General features: G+C 40.8%; 1 protein-coding gene across 6 annotated transcripts in view; it reads right to left on the bottom strand.

Moving 5' to 3' along the window:
• Phf8 (PHD finger protein 8) overlaps positions 1 to 18,012 on the bottom strand; it is a 130,492-nt gene that overhangs the window by 55,459 nt on the left and 57,021 nt on the right. For 5 of the 6 annotated variants that reach the window (XM_045140236.1, XM_045140237.1, XM_045140238.1 and 2 more), the window contains exons 11-14: positions 12,807 to 12,898; positions 8,669 to 8,758; positions 6,313 to 6,615; positions 5,475 to 5,578 (exon numbers count right to left, since the gene is read on the bottom strand). In XM_045140236.1, the coding sequence (XP_044996171.1) occupies positions 5,475 to 5,578; positions 6,313 to 6,615; positions 8,669 to 8,758; positions 12,807 to 12,898 (589 nt within the window). The remainder of the gene's footprint in view (positions 1 to 5,474; positions 5,579 to 6,312; positions 6,616 to 8,668; positions 8,759 to 12,806; positions 12,899 to 18,012) is intronic. The other variant, XM_045140241.1, reaches the window with a different exon arrangement.

Here is an 18,012-nt window from a genome sequence, read left to right as displayed (position 1 = left end):
TAGAAAACCTCAAAAGTAGTTCAGACAGCCCTGTTACACATGGCAAACAATTAGGAAAGAACATGTCTTAAATCAGTACATTCATACATTTAACAGTTTTGTTGCAATGTTTTACAGTGAGTTCGTTCTTATTAACTTGGCCTATTTTCTAGAACCTTGGATTCTTGGAAGGATTAAATGAGCTAATGCAGAAACCTGACACATGGTAAAGGTTTAATGGTGGCTAACAGCATAATGAAGCTATCTGGGTCCAATTTATTACATGTATAATATTAGGATAACAATACCTTGACAGTAGTAAGGGGTAAGTGAAACAACATATAAAAATAGCTAAGAGAGTTTGGCACATGGCAGATACTCAATAAGGAGTTAATGCCTAATTATGAAAAAATTAAATATATGCTAAAATGTATGTATATAATGACTTCCCATGTATCTAGCACCAAGCTAAGCTTCAGCCATTATGAACATATACAGACAATTGTGCTTCATTTACATCTCTCTCCTGCAAAATACTGCATTTAGAGAATAGCTTAGACATAATAACGTATCTGTAAATACTTCTACATGTTGCCTCTCTCAATTCAGTTAGATGCAGGGTCTGGCAGCTGCAGCAGGTAATAGAAATAGCACAAGAGAAACACTAGTGTTTATGGTGGCAGGAATTCATGGTATTGTATCCTCAAGTTGCCATTATAAATGGAACCCGTAGGACTCTCAATTTTTTTCTCTCCAGGAGATCTACCAGAATTTCTGAAATACAGGCAATAATAAACATTCTCTACAATTTTCTTTTTAGAAACTGGGTTCTTAAGCCCCAACAACAGTTCTGTCGCTTTCAGAGTCTTTCCTACTCTTACTCCATTTTCCCTTATTGCCCAGCCAACTGGAACTACTAATCTCCCTTAGGATTTTAAGAGAATACATAGAAGTTATTAAAGTATTTTTGTTGTGTTCCTACATTGTTTCTACCCTGTACTTCATTCTTAACTTCTGCTGTCTATAGTTTTGAGAGTCTACATGATAATCCTTATTGCCTTTTTCTGCCTCTAATTCCTTACATACTTTAGAGTTTACTGGTGACCTACTTAGCTTCTGGCCATACCATATAATCATCTTCACCTTTCATCTCCATCATCATATTTATAAGGGCTAATGTTAAATATGTACCATGTGTGCTATACCCTGTGATAAACTTACATATTTAATTCACCAAACAATCCTAAGGTAAGTTTCATCAACAGAGCAAGCAGATGGTGGTACACGCCTTTAATCCCAGTACTTGGGAGGCAGAGGTAGGAGGATCACCATGAGTTTGAGGCCACCTGGAGACTACATAATGAATTCCAGGTCAGCCTGAGCCAGAGTGAGACCCTACCTCAAAATCAAACAAACAAACAAACAAACAAAAAAAGTACAAGACGGTTTAGTATCTGTTGACACAGAAAGACTCAAGATATATACATACATACAGATAGATAGATAGATATAGATACATACATACATACATATACATATACATATACATATATGTGTGTGTGTGTGTGTGTGTGTGTGTGTGTGTGTGTGTACACATATATTTTTTCCCCTTTGAGATGTTTAGGCTTGCCTTAAACTCCTGGTCTCAAGTAGTACTCCATAGTTGGCACTATAGGCATACCCTTCTTCAAAATAATTTTTTAGATTTTTTTTCATTTTGTGGTCCTGGAAATTGAACTTAAAGCTTTACATTTGCAAGCCAGGCATTCCTCCACTGTGCCACATTCCTAGTACTTGTTTATTTTATTTATTTTTTTATTTATTTTGAGAGAGAGTCTCCTTATGTACCTTAGGCTAATATACAATTCACTATTTAGGCTAAGTTGGCCAGAATGCTGGAGGAGTTTTCTTACTCTTCAGAATTGGCTTTATTTCCTACTGGGTTAACAAATTTGGTAGCCAACCTGGTACTATTGGAGTGTAACAAATGCATGAAAGACAACATCATTGGATTTGAAACAGTTTGTTTTGGCAATGACCACTGGGCAATGTAAACCAGGGTTTGGGAGTCTCTAAATGGTAGTCTGGTGGAGCTATGAGGTTGAACCATGGATTGCAGTGGAGACCCCAGAATTTTATTGAGATGCTAGGACTGTGGTATGCCTTCAAAGAGAGCTACCAGCTCTGGATGGATTGTTCCCCAGACTGTGAACAGCCCAGCTGAAGGGGCAAAAATGGAACCCCAAAGACTTCATTGTGAGGCTCAGGTGGACATGGAACTGCAGGATTTGATGTTTTCTCTGTTTGTTTTTAGACGTTGTATTGATATACTCTTTCCTTGCAATGCCATCTTTGGTAATGTGAATATTTACTCTGTGCCATTATGTTTTCATTTGTTTGTTTGTTTGTTTTACAGGCTTAATAGCTAAGAGACCTTGGACTATGGGTATGTTTCAACAGTACTGGGATTGAAAACTTGACTTTTAAAGTTGGACTGAATGTATTGCTTTTTACATCATGGATGTCATCCATTTATGGGTGCCAGGGCAGACTATGGTGGTTTGAATCAGTTGTTTCCCATAAACGCAAGTGTTCCAGCTGGCGGCAATCTGGGAGGAGGAGCCTTGTTGGAGGAGGTGTATCCCTAGAGGTGGACTCTCCTGCTGTTTTCCACCTGCTGTGTCACAAGTGATGCCCAGCCTCTGCTAATGCCATACTTTGCCTTGCCATTATAAAGCTTCTCCTTGAGACTGTAAGTCAAAATAAACCCTTTCCTCCCACAGCTGCTTCTGGTTGGATGTTTGTCCCAGCAACAAGAAGATAACTGCAACTATACACACGCACGCACGCACACACGCGCGCACGCGCACACACACACACACACACACACACACACACACACACACGAGACATTAAAAGGGAAAGGGGAATGTTGTGGGTTGGAGAAAATGGACCAGTGGAAGTTAAGAGGGAGGAAAAAGGAAGGTATTGTATTGCAGGAGGGGGGGAGGGACGACTACAATGACTACAATGATATACATGTATGAAAATGTCATGATGATACCCATTACTTGTATGCTATCAATATTTTTAAAAAATATTTTATCTTTATTTATCTACTGCAGTCAGGGAGATAGAGTGAGAATGGGCACACCAGGGCTTCTAGGCACTGCAAACGAACTCCAGATGCATTTGTCACTATGTACATCTGGCTTATGTGGGACCTGGAGAATCAAATCTGGGTCCCTAGGCTTCACAGGCATGTGCCTTAACCACTAACTCATCTCTTCAGCCTCCCCCCCCCCAAAAAAATATAAAATCTCTGGAAGGAACACACTGGGTAGCTGTACAGAGAAGAACAGTAAAAAAAAAAAAGATGGGAATAAGATTTCTCACTATGTGTTCTTTTAGAATTAAAAAAAAATATTTTATGTATTTTTTTGAGACAGAGAAAATGAGTACACCAGAGCCTGCAGCCACTGGAAACAAACTCCAGACACATGTGCCACCTTGTGTATCTGGCTTACATGGATACTGGGAAACTGAACCTGGGTCTTGGGCCTTCAGAGGCAAGTGTCTTAACTGCTAAGCCATCTTTTTAGCCCTTCTTTTAGAATTTAGAATTTTAAATCTTATATATCAAATGTCAAGCATCTTCCAAAAATTGAAAATTGAAGTAAAATTTTCTGTATTGCTTTCTATACAGACATACACATACATGATTCCACATACACCTTTATAAAAATAAACTTGGTGGGGAATGGTGGCACCTGCCTTTAATACAAGCATTTGTGAGGCTGAGGTAAGAGGATGGCTATGAGTTTGAGGTCAGCCTAAGACTACATAGTGAATTCCAGGTCAGCTGGGCTAGACCAAGACCATATCTCAAAAAAACAAAACTAACTAAAATAAAATAAAATTGGAACTATCTCTATATACTATATTGTAACCTGATTTGTTTCACTGACAAATATATAGTATAGCCAGACATGGTAGCACATTTCTGTAATTCCACCCATCAGACATCAGGTTATAGGGGCAAGAATATCATCATTTCGGGCTGGAGAGATGGCTTAGCAGTTAAGCACTTTCCTGTGAAACCTAAGGACCCCGGTTCAAGGCTCAATTCCCCAGCACCCACATTAGCCAGATGCACAAGGGGGCGCAAGCATCTGGAGTTTTCAGTGGCTGGGGGCCCTGGCGCGCCCATATTCTCTCTCTCTCTCTGCCTCTTTATCTGTCGCTCTCAAATAAATAAATAAAAATAAAATATTAAAAAAAGAATATTATCATTTCAAGGCCACCTTAACCTCAACAGTGAATTCTATATTAGCCTGAAGTACATAATGAGACTCTCTCTTTAAAAATAAGGGCTGGAGAGATGGCTTAGCGGTTAAGCGCTTGCCTGTGAAGCCTAAGGACCCCGGTTCGAGGCTCGGTTCCCCAGGTCCCACGTTAGCCAGATGCACAAGGGGGGCACATGCGTCTGGAGTTCGTTTGCAGTGGCTGGAAGCCCTGGCTCGACCATTCTCTCTCTCTTTCCCTCTGTCTTTCTCTCTGTCTGTCACTCTCAAATAAATAAATAAAATAAATTAAAAAATTAAAAATAAATAAAAATAAAAAACAAGTACTGGGAATGAGGCACAGTGGAGGAATGCCTGGCTTGCAAATGCAAAGTTTTAACTTCAATATCCAGTGCCAAGAAATAAAAAAAAAAAAATCTAAAAATTTATTTTGAAGAAGGGTATGCCTATAGTGCCAACTATGTGGGAGAATGGAGTATTACTCGAGACCAGGAGTTTAAAGCCAGCCTGAGCATCTCAAAGGGAATATGTGTGTGTGTGTATGTATGTATGTGTGCGTATATATATATTACCTTCTGTATCAATAGATATTAAACTGTCTTATAATTTTTAATAGCTAGATGGTATTCCATGTTCTAAAATTATCTAACCTCAGCTAAGAAACATTTGGATATCAGCACTGAACATTTCTTCTCACACACTTACACGAAGATTTTTGTAAACTAAATTCCCAAATACTGAATCACAAAAGGTATACCAAAAATAGCACTCTTAATCATACTATACTACTACTTATTCTTGATAGTGTTTCTGCCACATTGACTTGCTAATATTCTAGATCTTATAGAATTATCTGTCTCAGGATTGCCAATTAGATTCTCCTGTCCACCTTGATTGTATTTTTTCAAGGTAAGTGTCTCACTCTAGTCCAGGCTGACCTAGAATTCACTATATAGTCTCAAACTCATAGCAATCCTCCTACCTCTGCCTCTCGAGTGCTGGGGTTAAAGGCATGCGCCACCATTCCCCGCCCACCAAGACTCTTTGATCAAAGCAATAATATCTTTTAATATCTTGGTATTACCCCAAATACAGGTACTCCCCTACTCCTAGGCCCCAATTCCGTGTCCTATTTCAGTGACACACCACCACTGACAGTCTCATTTACCTCTGTGCTTCTTCCCACCTTACCTGCCATTAGCCATCAACAAGGCCATTGGGCCCTCATTTGTGTCAACGTCCACGTCTGGTGAGTCATCATCTGAGTCATTCAAGCAGGCGCCAGTGATGTTGAACTGTAGAAGGAGGAGGCTCAGTTGTCACCAGTCTGAGAATTCCCAGGCAAATCAAGATGGCCAGTTCTCTCTGGTTTTACTAGAAAACTATCAAGACTCCCTAAACCTTTTGCTATACCTCCCCCTAGCCCTCACCTCCAACAGATTACAGAAGCAGGAGGTTGAGAACTTACACTTGGGGAAAACATATCATATCTTATGAAGCATTCCCTAAAAGAAGAGAGGGGCACCATATTCAGATGCCTACAGAGACAAATCTTAAGATGAGCCCTAAGGAAGGACATTTTTCAAGGACCTATTTAAGACTCTAACCCAACATACAACATTGCCAAATTTCATTCCCATCCCAGTGTGTCAACATTCAGCTCAAGTCATTTATCTGAAAAAAGTTTCCTAACTCTTACTCAGATAGAATCACTGCCCTTCTGTGCCTCAGAGTCCCACACATACACTTCACTATAGCATCCACAACACTTCATTTCACTAATTTGTTTTTATGCCTGTTTTTCTTACTAGCCTATTAGCCTCTTGAGTTCCATACACAGCACCTATCACAGTGCCCAGCACAGAAAAGGTCTCAATAAATGCTTGCTAAATGAGTGGGACTGGTATTAAAACACCAGGGGCCCTAAGGGAGATGGAAACAGGATAAGATAGCCTATTCTTTTGAAATTAATTTCTGCTCTTCCAAGGGACCCAAAGGGGTTGGGCTGAACCCATGGGCCAGCACCCACCTTTGCTTTCTGGGAAGAGCCTGTCTTCATTGCCTGATGACTGTATGGGTCCATGAGATTATAGCTCAACTGGCCAGCAGACCCCAAGGCTGAACTCTCCTTGCCCTTTCGCTCTGCCTTCTTGAAGATTTCCTTGGGCTTCAGGCCTTTCTTCTTTGAACCACTTTTGGATGGCAGTGACAGCCTGGACATGGATACTGAAGTGGAATGGCCTGGCCTGGTTAAGGGGATGGAGCCAGCTGGGAAGATCCTCTGAAGCCCAAAGATATTGCTCGTCTTCCCAACGTTCTGTTGGAAGATGTCCTACAAGAGTATTAGTACATGAGGGGGTTAGAGCTTACTCAAGGGTTCCCTCTATTCTAAGAGCAGAGGTCTGTTCCCGGCACTGGTGGTACTGCCGTACAAATGGCTTAAACAGATGCTCCACATATGCACACCCCTGTTTTTTGCACAGTGAGTTGCCAAGAATGTTTTGGGTGGCATTTCTTTCCCTAACCATTGACAAGTAAGGAGAAGACGAGCAAAGAAACAGACCAGCATTACTGTTAAAACTGGAGGGAAAAAGACTCCAAGAGTAGCTAATATAAAACAGAAAATAATCAAGTACTGAATTATGTGGCTCAAACTCTCGGGATGACAGGACTTCTGTAGAAAGGGTCTAGTCCTAATTTTCTTACTAGCTAGCTCTGTGACCTCAAGAAAGCTATCTGACCAAATAAACCTTGTAGTTTGCATGTTCTGCTAAACAATTAAAATTCTAAAATTGGGCTGGAGAGATGGCTTAGCGGTTAAGCGCTTGCCTGTGAAGCCTAAGGACCCCGGTTCGAGGCTCGGTTCCCCAGGTCCCACGTTAGCCAGATGCACAAGGGGGCGCACGCGTCTGGAGTTCGTTTGCAGAGGCTGGAAGCCCTGGCTCGACCATTCTCTCTCTCTCTCCCTCTATCTGTCTTTCTCTCTGTGTCTGTCACTCTCAAATAAATAAATAAATAATTTTTTAAAAAAAGTCTAAAATGGAGGGGTAGTTTTCAGAGATGTTCTGTGATTCCTTTGAGCTTCATGGGAGAATCCCTGGAGATGGTTGATATTCAAATCAGCTGTGCTTTGAACTGTTGTATGAACTAGGGTTCTATATATGATTTTTGTGAAAGGGAAGATTCTATTGCTTTAAAACATTTGAAAGCCAATGAACCTGATATGTTTGCTTGTGCTCGCTCACTCTCACTCAGTCTGAATTCTCTTCTAACCAGCCCAAAGTTCTGTGTGTACAAGGCTGGCTTAAATAAGAAGAGATGGAGAGAAGATAGGGCATTAACTAATTCCTGAAGGACTTGCAGAGTTGGAAAGGGGGGAAATGAGGTAGAAGGTAGACACTGCAAGCTTTGGTATAGACAGTAAAACACATTGCAAGCAGTGAGGCTAGAAGCCCAACTTCTAGCAGTTCACTTGACTACCCTGCAACACACACATACACATAATATATTCCCTGGGCACTAAGTGGAACTTATAGATCCTAAACTAAAAATACAGTTTAAGCTGCCTCAAGTCCAATTCTCCTCTGGTGCCTCTGTTACTTCACCAGCCCACACTGAGTTTTCTCTTTGCTACAAAGTCTATTAATAACCATGACTCACATTTATTGAGTTCTTACTCTGCCAGGCACTGTTGAAGGGGCTCTACATTAGCTTTTAAGCCTATCAAAGACTTGAAAGGTTGGTAAAATTGTTTCTCTTTTTTTACAAATGATAAAACTGAGGCTCTGAAAAGTTTTTCAAGTGAAAAAGCAGGATCAAGAACACAGGTTTCTCTGAGTATCTTACCACTATACCTTAATGCCCCATGGCATGTGTCACCTGTTGAAGCATGGCTTTGTAATCATCTTGCACCTAAGAAAACTGTCATTTTGTAGAATGCAAAAACTGAGTCAAAGTATTAAAGTAACTACTACAACTACTACCACTCACCACCACTATGACCCATAATTACAATTTATTAAGCATCTATTGTATGCCAAGCTCAACCAACATTACCTTATTTATCCTTATAATAACATTGAGTATGTACCATTATTCTCATTTTAGAGATAAGGAAACTGAGACTCACAGAGGTTAATTTTGTTCTATTACTCTGTGACTTCTTGGTGAGTAGACACTGTATCATCTATGTATCCTAATAACTTAACCTGGTGTGTGCCACATGCTTGAAGCACATAATAATTATCTGAATGAATGACTAAGTGAATGATTAGGCCCTTATTAGAGCCTTCTCAATCCATTCTCTGGGCCAACTACACAATTCTGACCTGCCACTTGAGTCTAAAGCCCTTCCCAAATGCCTTCCCTTCTCCCATGTTTCTTACTTCCACGAGGCGGATCTCCCTAGCCAAATCTTTAATGAGCTGCACAGTCCGCACTGTCTCTGGAATCTCATCTTCGTGGTCTGGCAGAGCCTGTCAAACAGAAAGCATAAAAAATAGATCCACAGAATGGATTTTTGACAAATGTGCCTAAGAAAATCAATGGAGAAAGGGTAGCCCTGGACCAACTGGATGTCCATAGACTAACAGAACCCCTTACTACATTTCTTGGAACACACACAGGCACACATGCACACCCCTCTATATAGCATCACAGACCTAAATGTAAAACCTAAAAATATAAACTTGATAGAAAAAAGGAGAAAATCTTTATTTCCTTTAGCTTGGCAAAGATTTCTTAAGGCACAAATAGTATGAACTAGAAAAAGAAAAAAAATGATATACTGGACTTATCAAAAATAAAAACGTCTTTGAAAAATTAATGCCACTTTAAGACAAGCCAAAGGAGAGAAAATATTTTGCAAAACATGTATTTGGTTTGATATAATGGCACACACCTGAAATCTGAGCACTTTGAAGGTTGAGGCAGAATGATCTCAAGTTTGAGGATAGTCTTGGCTACATAGAGTCTGTCTAAACAACCCCCAAAATATGCATCTGGTATATCTGGTAAAGGACAGTATCAAGAGGTTTGAAGAACTCAGTTGTGACTGTGGGCCTTATGAAGTCATGGATCTTAAAGTAATCAACCGGAACAAACCAGCTTATAAATAAAGACAGAATTTAGTACTGACTGAGAAGCTACAGGGCCACAGCTAATTCAACAGCAACCTGAAGGGATACCTACTAGTTGTGAACCTTTTGTCATTTTTTTGAGTACTGAGATTTACATTTTTATGTAGATATCAAGTTTTTCATTGATTTCTTAAACCACCTTTCATTTTGTTTGTGTACCCAGATGACAGAAAATGGATAAAAAGTTTCTCAGCATTTCCTTCTCATTTTTTCATGGTTCTTTTTTTCTCCTTGAATTCTTAACTTATCTAGAATTTACTTTGGTAGCTGGATAGAGAACCAAGAACCTACGCGACCCAACTGGATAACTTTAATGGCTCCCTCCCTTCCAGATCAAGAGGGGAACTGGAAAGGTGAGGGAGCAAGTGCTTCACATGTAAGTCTTATGTATAGGCTAGACACACTATGAGGAACTTGAATTCCTAAAAGATGTGTCCTGTTCTTGAGCAGCTTTTAGTCACATTGCTTGAGGCCATTCCTTGGAGCCCGACTCAGATGATTACTTAGGATGTAACCAATCATTTCCTTTTTGGTGTTCCTAGAAGAGTTACTTGGAAGTTCACTTCATGGGAGAGGGCAGAGGTAACACTAAAGGTATCCAGCTGTAGGTTTAGGTGAGCCCAGGGAAGAAGAGAAGGCTCAAAATATAAAGCTAAAACAAACTAAAGCCAGGTGTGGTGGAGCACACCTTTAATCCCAGCACTCGGGAGGCAGAGGTAGGAGGATTGCCATGAGTTCAAGGCCACCCTGAGACTACAGAGTGATTTTCAGGTCAGAGTGAGCTAGAGTGAGACCCTACCTCGAAAAAGAAAAAGATAAAAAATAAGTAAAGCTCAGCCAGATGTCGTGGTGTACACCCTTTATCCCAGCACTCAGGAGGCAGAGGTGGGAGGAGCCCTGTGAGTTCAAGGGTAGCTTGAGACTACATAGTGATTTTGAGGTTGGCCTAGGATAGAGCAAGATCCTACCTCAGAAAACCAAAAAACAAAACAAAAAGAAAAAAAAAAAAAAGAGTGAGACTCTACCTGGGGGTGGGGGACTGAACAAACAAAATTTAAGCCAGGCATGGTGGCACATGCCTTCAATCCCAGCACTTGGGAGGCAGAGGTAGGAGGAACCCTGTGAGTTAGAGGCTACCCTGAAACTATACAGTGATTTCCAGCTCAGCCTGGGCTAGTGTGAGACCCTACCTTAAAAAAAAAAAATTCCAAAAGCATGTGAAGGCTGGCAACACAAAATGAAGAGATTATATAGGTTAAGCATACAATGGCTAAAAGCTTCCCTTAGGTCATTGTATGGAGGGAATGATGCTATATAGCATCTGAAACCTAAAAATGTATTTATATTTCTTCTATTTTTGCATTTCTTAAACATGGTTGTTGTGGTTTGATTTAAAATGACCCCCATAGGCTCATGTATTTGAACATGTGCTCCTTAGCTGATGGTGCTATTTTCGAAGATTATGGAACCTTTAGGAGGAGGAGGAGACTTGTTGGAAGAAGTGGGTGACTGGGGCATAGGCTTGAAAAGTCCAGCCCTACACTTCCCTTTCACTTTCTGACAGGCTGCCTGCAGCTCAAGTTGCCATGTTGTCCCTACCATAATTAAATATATCCCCTCACAATTATAAGCGAGAATAAACCCTTTCCTTCCATACATTACATCTAGTCAGGTATTTGGACACAACATTTGGAAATGGTAATACACTCATATGATTCGAAAATAAAACAATTTAAAAAGATACAAAGATATACATTGAAAAGCCTTGCTACTATCTTGTCCCTGACATCTCCATCATCCAACCCCACAGGTAACCACTTTCTATATCCCTCCAGATCATGTCTTTAGGCAAATATAAGCATATAAAGACATAACTTATGTTATCTCCATTTTTTTTTTTTTTTGAGGTACAGTCTCACTCTAGTTCAGGCTGACTTGGAATTTACTATGTAGTCTCAGGGTGGCCTCAAACGGCGATCATCCTACCTCTACCTCCCAAGTGCTGGGATTAAAGGCATGTACCACTACACCTGGCTTGTTGTCTCCATTTTTATGCATGTGGATATATATATATATATAGTTTTGCACCTTTACTTGACAAATTCTGGAGATCTTTTCAAATGAGTACAGAGAGCTGTTTTATTCTCTTTCATAGCAGTTTTATATTCAGTTAGATGAATGTCAGTACATTTCTAAAAAGCCATTTTGGCAATAAGAATCAAGAGCCTTTTATTTTTTTCATATACTTTGATCCAATAATTGCTCTTTCAGGAATCTATCTATCCTAATGGAATAAACAAGACATGACACAAGGAACAAAGACTGATACACTAGATATTTACTGCATGATTCTTTATATCCCTCCAAATAAATAGAGAGGAAAAAACTATGAAAAAATAGATTAAGGGCTTGGGAGATGGCTTAGCAGTTAAGGTGCTTGCCTGCGAAACCTAAGGACCCATGTTTGATTTCTCAGGATCCACGTAAGCCAGATAAGGTGGCACATACGTCTGGAGTTTGTTTGCAGTAGCTGAAGACCCTGGCATGCCCATTCTATCTGCCTTTTTCTCTCTCATTCTCTCTCTCCATTAAATAAAGTAAAATATAGGTTAAATGGCAAATATCATTAAAAAGAATAGCAGGTAGCTATTAAATATTGACAAAGACCTTTGATGATACACAGTGTCTACAGGCCATGGCAAACCCATTCTCTTTCTTTCTCTGCCAGGCATGATGGCTCACACCTTTAATCCCAGCACTTGGGAGGCTGAGGATCGCTGAGTTCAAGGCCAGTCTGAGATTACCATAGTGAATTACATGTTAGCCTGGGCTAAAGCGAGACCCTACCTCAAAAAAAAAAAAAAAATGAAGAAGAAGAAGAAAAGGAGGAGGAGGAGGAAGAGGAGGGGGAGGGGGAGGAGGAGGGGATATACCAAAATATTAGTGGTAATTTGTCTGTTAAAATGAAAGGTTTACATTTACCTTCTTTATGCTCTTTTATATATTTTTTGTTTGTTTGTTTGTTTGTTTTGAGGTAACATCTTGCTGTAGCTCAGGCTGACCTGGAATTCACTATGTAGTCTCAGGGTAGCCTTGAACTCTCAGAGATCCTACTACCTCTGCCTCCCAAGTACTGGGATTAAAGGTGTACACCACCACACCTGGCTTCTTTTTGTATTTTTCTAACTTGTAAGAATAGGTATGTATTACTTTATAATCAGAAATAAAGGTTTAAAAACAATTCAAGGGGTCCTAAGCCCAGACCTCTACTCTAACCCAGGAGCCCACGAGACTGGTTTCTACTGTATCTACCCAAATATCTATCCAAAAACAATCCTTACTGAGGTTAAAACTAGTGAGGGGATAGAGAAATATGCATATTTACATCTTTCCTTGTCCAGGCTCTAAAGGCCAAGTTTAGGGCTTTACCACCATGGACGAGGTAGGAGGCAGGGTGCCTCCTATTCTCTCGCAAACCTAAAAGGAAAAAGGAAAAAGACTGTCAATGCATCCATGCAGGTAAGGATAATACTTATTACCTTTGTCAGACAACCAGAGAAAATGTTGCGGGTTCTGAACACAACTTCAGGTCTGTTACTCTAATAGTATCCACTTATGGGAAATGACTACATACTAGGCACTTGGAATTTATTATCTTACACTTTATATTCATCCTGTAAGCAAAGTATTATTAGCTTCATTTTATAGTTCAGGAACCTAAGGTTCAGAGAAGAGACTAGATCAAAAACACTCATGTAGTAACTACTTATAGCATAGACTGAAAACATGTCTATTTGGATTGAGGCCTGTATTCCTTCCATTATATTACTCAACAATTTAGGTATCAAAATGAGAATAACTTCAGAGGACTATGAGTGAATGCTATGTATATAGTTTTGAAAGGCCATTAATGTAGTTGATAGATAGGCTCTGTTTTGCCTTACTTCATTGGGAGGCTATTGTAAATAGGCAGTTTTAGGCTTTACAAAGACTATTTTTGGTTTTCCAAAAGGTAGGGTCTCACTCTAGCCCAAGCCTACCTGGAATTCACTATGTAGCCTCAGGGTGGCCTCGAACTCATAGGGATCCTTCTAACTCTGCCTCCCAAGTGATGGAATTAAAGGTGTATGCCACCACACTTGGCTTATAAAGACTTTCTGACTGAACTAAACTATTTAAATAGGTAATGGATTATTATTCAGTATTTGAACACTGACATGACTTTTCTGTCTATGTGGCAGAGCAAGGGCTTGAGGTATTGGGTAGGAGTCTGTACTCACAGGGCTATGAGGTCCTTTGTAACTGAGATACTGAATCTTGGTCGCCAAGTTACTTTGAAGAATCAATCTCAGGCCCAAGCAAAGGACTCACATTTAAGACAAGAGGAAGAAAGAGGAAACCACCAAGATGGCTTTCAGTGGGGCTTACACCCAGGAATCAACATAATGATGCCAAATGGCAGCACTGGGTCCTGAGGGAGGCACATCCAGGAAACACTTATTTAAAACTTTTATTGACAAAGTAGGTGGTGGTTAGGTTCAGGTGTTGCCCATAAATTCATGTCTTCTAAATGCTAGGTCCTCAGCTGGTGGCAATTTGGGACTTGGACCCTCCTAGAGGTGATGTATTGTTGAGGGCAGGCTTATGGGTGTTATACCAGCTTCCTCTTGCCAGTATTTGGCACGTCCTCCTGCTGTTTTGTCCATCTGATGTTGGTCAGGAGTTAATATCCACCCTCTGCTCATGTCATCGTTTTCTCCTGCCATCATGGAGCTGTCCCTTGAGTTTAAGCCAGAATAAATCCTTCCCTCCTACAAGCCACTTTTGTTTGGGTGTTTTCTTTTTTTTTTTTAATTTTTATTTATTTATTTGAGAGCGACAGACACAGAGAGAAAGACAGATAGAGGAAAAGAGAGAATGGGCGCGCCAGGGCTTCCAGCCTCTGCAAACGAACTCCAGACGCGTGTGCCCCCTTGTGCATCTGGCTAACGTGGGACCTGGAGAACCGAGCCTCGAACCAGGGTCCTTAGGCATCACAGGCAAGCGCTTAACCGCTAAGCCATCTCTCCAGCCCTGATTGGGTGTTTTCTAATAGCACCTCAAATCTGACTGCAACAGTAAAATTGGTACCAAGAATGGCATCCTCCTAGTACAAATGTGACTGTGTGGATATTGGCCTTCTGTGGCTGATTTGAGGGAGGAATGTGGAAGGGTATGAAATGTTGGCCTACGAAACACCTGGCAGTGCTGTAAGTACAGCTTGATGAACCATTCTGGTCAGAGTTGAAAGACCTGAAGTGGTAAGAACTAAGGACCGTGAGGTTTGGCTTATAAGGTGAAGAAAGAGCTTTGCCTGGTCTAGGCTAGAAGCAATTTGTGTGAGAGGCTCGTTCTCTCTGTGAGGTCATGCCTGTGTTTTGAGAACTTGTGAAGGATTGCACTGTGTAGAAATAGACTGGTGTGAGCAGAAGGACATGGCACAGAAAGAAATGAATATTTGGACCGAAATGGCTCCCCATTCAGCTGCAATTGTTTGTGAGACTGTAATCATTGAGACTGGGCCAGCTGATCTGCATTGTGACAGCAGGAAGAATGAGGACTCTTTTGAAAAGGGGCCTGAATGCTGAAGTAGTGTCCTACTCTTCAAAGTTGGATTTATTTACCCCTGGATTAACAAATTGGTAGTTAGCTGGGTGTGGTGATGCACACCTTTAATCCCAGCACTCAAGAAGCAGAGGTAGGAGGATCACCATGAGTTCAAGGCCTCCCTGAGACTACATAGGTCAATCTGGACTAGAGAGAGACACTACCTCAAAATCCACCCCCCAAATTGGTAGCCCAATGGGCACTACGGAGTATAAAAAAATGCAGCAAAGAAAGAATTATTCAATTTGCAACATTTTTTTAATGGCCATGGGCAGTATGAAACAGGCTTGCTGAATTACCTGTGTGGAGGCCCTATAAAACCATTGTGGATGAACTATGGGTTACAGTGGAGACGGAGATACCAGGACTATAGGATGGCTGCCAAGGATATCTGCCAGCACCTGATGAAGTTTTCCCACATTGTGAGTAGCCTTGCTGGAGGGGCAGAATTGAAACTCCAGAGACTTGTCGCTGGTTAGAATTATCACACCTGGAGACTTGACACTGGTTAGAGTTGTCAGAGCTACAGAATTTAATTATTGCCCTGTTTGTTTTGAATCTTGTGTTGCTTCAATTTTTCCTTGTAATGCACAATACCATCTTTTGCAGTTTGAATGTTTATTCTGTCATTTTTTTTTCCTATCATGGCTCAGTTAAAAGACCATGGACTATGGGGGTGTTTGAACAGATAAAAACTATAGGGACTTCTAAAATTGGACTGAATACATTGCATTTTACATAGTGTATGGTTATCAATTTATGGAGGCCAGGAGCAGAATGTGGTGGTTTGATTCAGGTGTCCCCTGTAAACTTATGTGTTTTGAATGCTAGGTCCCCAGCTAGTGACAATTTGGGAACTGGAACCTCCTAGAGGCAGTGTATTGTTGGGAGTGAACTTATGGGTATTATAGCCAGTGTTTGGCACATTCTCCTGATGCTGTTGTCCATTTGATGTTGGCCAGAGGTAATGTCCACCCTTTGCTCATGCCATTATTTTCTCCTGCCATCACGGAGCTTCCCCTTGAGCGTATAAGCCGGAATAAACCCTTTCCTCCCACAAGTTGCTTTTGGTCATGTGTTTTCTGACAGCAACTCAAAGCTGACTGCAATATAATGTACATATATGTATATATTTTGATTATAATCCCCTCACGTGAACATTTTCCTCCCCTCCCCTATCTCCCTTTCACTGAAATCCCTTCCTTTTCCATGAAACTCTTAAACTAACCCAGACTAAATTTATGACCTAAACAGGCAGGAAATAGATTTCACTGTGGTTCAATTTTCTTAGCCACCCTTGCTAAATGAAAGGGTTTAAATTCATGCCTTGCTGAATAAAAAAGCCAATCCTAAAATATTTAATCTTATATGATTCCATTTAATAAACTTCTTCAAATGTCAAAATTATGACAATTGAAAACAGATTAGTATTTTCTAAAAGTTATAGATGGGACAAGGGGAGGAAGTAAGTGAAAGTATAATGGGGTACACATTGGGCAGTTGTTTAGAATAGTAATTATCACTTTCTTTAATTTTTTTTTTTTAGTAAGCAAACAAAATACAAAACAAGGGGGCTGGAGAGCTTGCTCAGAGGTTAAGAAGCTTATCTGCAAAGTCTAGGACCTGAGGTCAATTTTCCAGTACCCATGTAAAAAGCAAGATGCACAAAGTAGCACATGTGTCTCAGTTTGTTTGCAGTGGCTAGAGGCCTTGGTATTTCCATTCTCTTTATCTCTCTCACAAATAAATAAATAAAATATATTTTTGTAAAAAAAATACAAAACAAGGGCTGGAGAGATGGCTTAGCAGTTAAGGCACTTGTCTGCAAAGCTAAAGGATCCAGGTTCAATCTCTCTCCAGATCCCATATAAGCCAGATGCACAAGGTGGCACATGCGTCTGGAGTTTGTTTGCAGCGGCTGGAAGCCCTGGCCCACCCATTCTTTACTCTCTCCCCCTTTCTCTCAAATAAATAAATAAAAATAAAATACAAAGCAAACCAGGCATGCTGGCACACACCTTTAATCCCAGCACTTGTGAGGCAGAGGGAGGATGATCATGGTGAGTTCAAGGTCACCTTGAGAGTACAAAGACTACAAAGTAAATTCCAGTTCAACCTGAGACCTTACCTTGAAAAACAAACAAAGGAAAAAAAGGGGGGGGGCTGGAGAGATGGCTTAGCAGATAAGGCACTTGCCTCCAAAGCCAAAGGACTCAGGTTTTTTTTTTTTTTTTTTTTGGTTTTTCGAAGGTAGGGTCTCACTCTAGCCCAGGCTGACCTGGAATTCACTATGGAGACTCAGGGTGGCCTCGAACTCATGGCAATCCTCCTACCTTTGCCTCCCAAGTGCTGGGATTAAAGGCATGCATCACCTCGCCCGGCTAGGACCCAGGTTTAATTCCCCAGTACACACATAAAGTCAGACGCACAAAGTGGCATTTGGAATTTGCAGAGGCTAGAGTCCCTGGCATGGTCATTTTCTCTCTCTCTCATTGCAAATAAATATTTTTTTAAAATATTCTTTATTCATTTATTTGAGAGAGAGAGAGAATAGACACACCAGAACCTCCAACCACTGCAAACAAACTCCAGATGCATGCACTACCTTGTGTATCTGGCTTATGTGCGTCCTTTGGCTTTGCAGGCTAGCGCCTTAACTACCAAGCCATCCCTCCAGCCCTAAATAAATATTTTTTTTTGTTTTAATTTTCGAGGTAGGGTCTCACTTTAGCCCAGGCTGACCTGGAATTCTCTATGTAGTCTCAGGGTAGCCTCTAACTTACATTGATCCTCCTACCTGTGCCTCCCGAGTGCTGGGATTAAAGGCATGTGCCACCACACCTGGCTCTAAATAAATAATTTTAAAAAAGAACATATGGGGGCTGGAGAGATGGCGTAGCAGTTAAGCGTTTGCCTGTGAAGCCTAAGGACCCCGGTTTGAGGCT

This window comes from Jaculus jaculus, chromosome X (assembly GCF_020740685.1).
Source record: "Jaculus jaculus isolate mJacJac1 chromosome X, mJacJac1.mat.Y.cur, whole genome shotgun sequence".
NCBI classification, from domain to species: domain Eukaryota; kingdom Metazoa; phylum Chordata; class Mammalia; order Rodentia; family Dipodidae; genus Jaculus; species Jaculus jaculus.
This window is presented reverse-complemented; position numbering and strand designations above follow the sequence as displayed.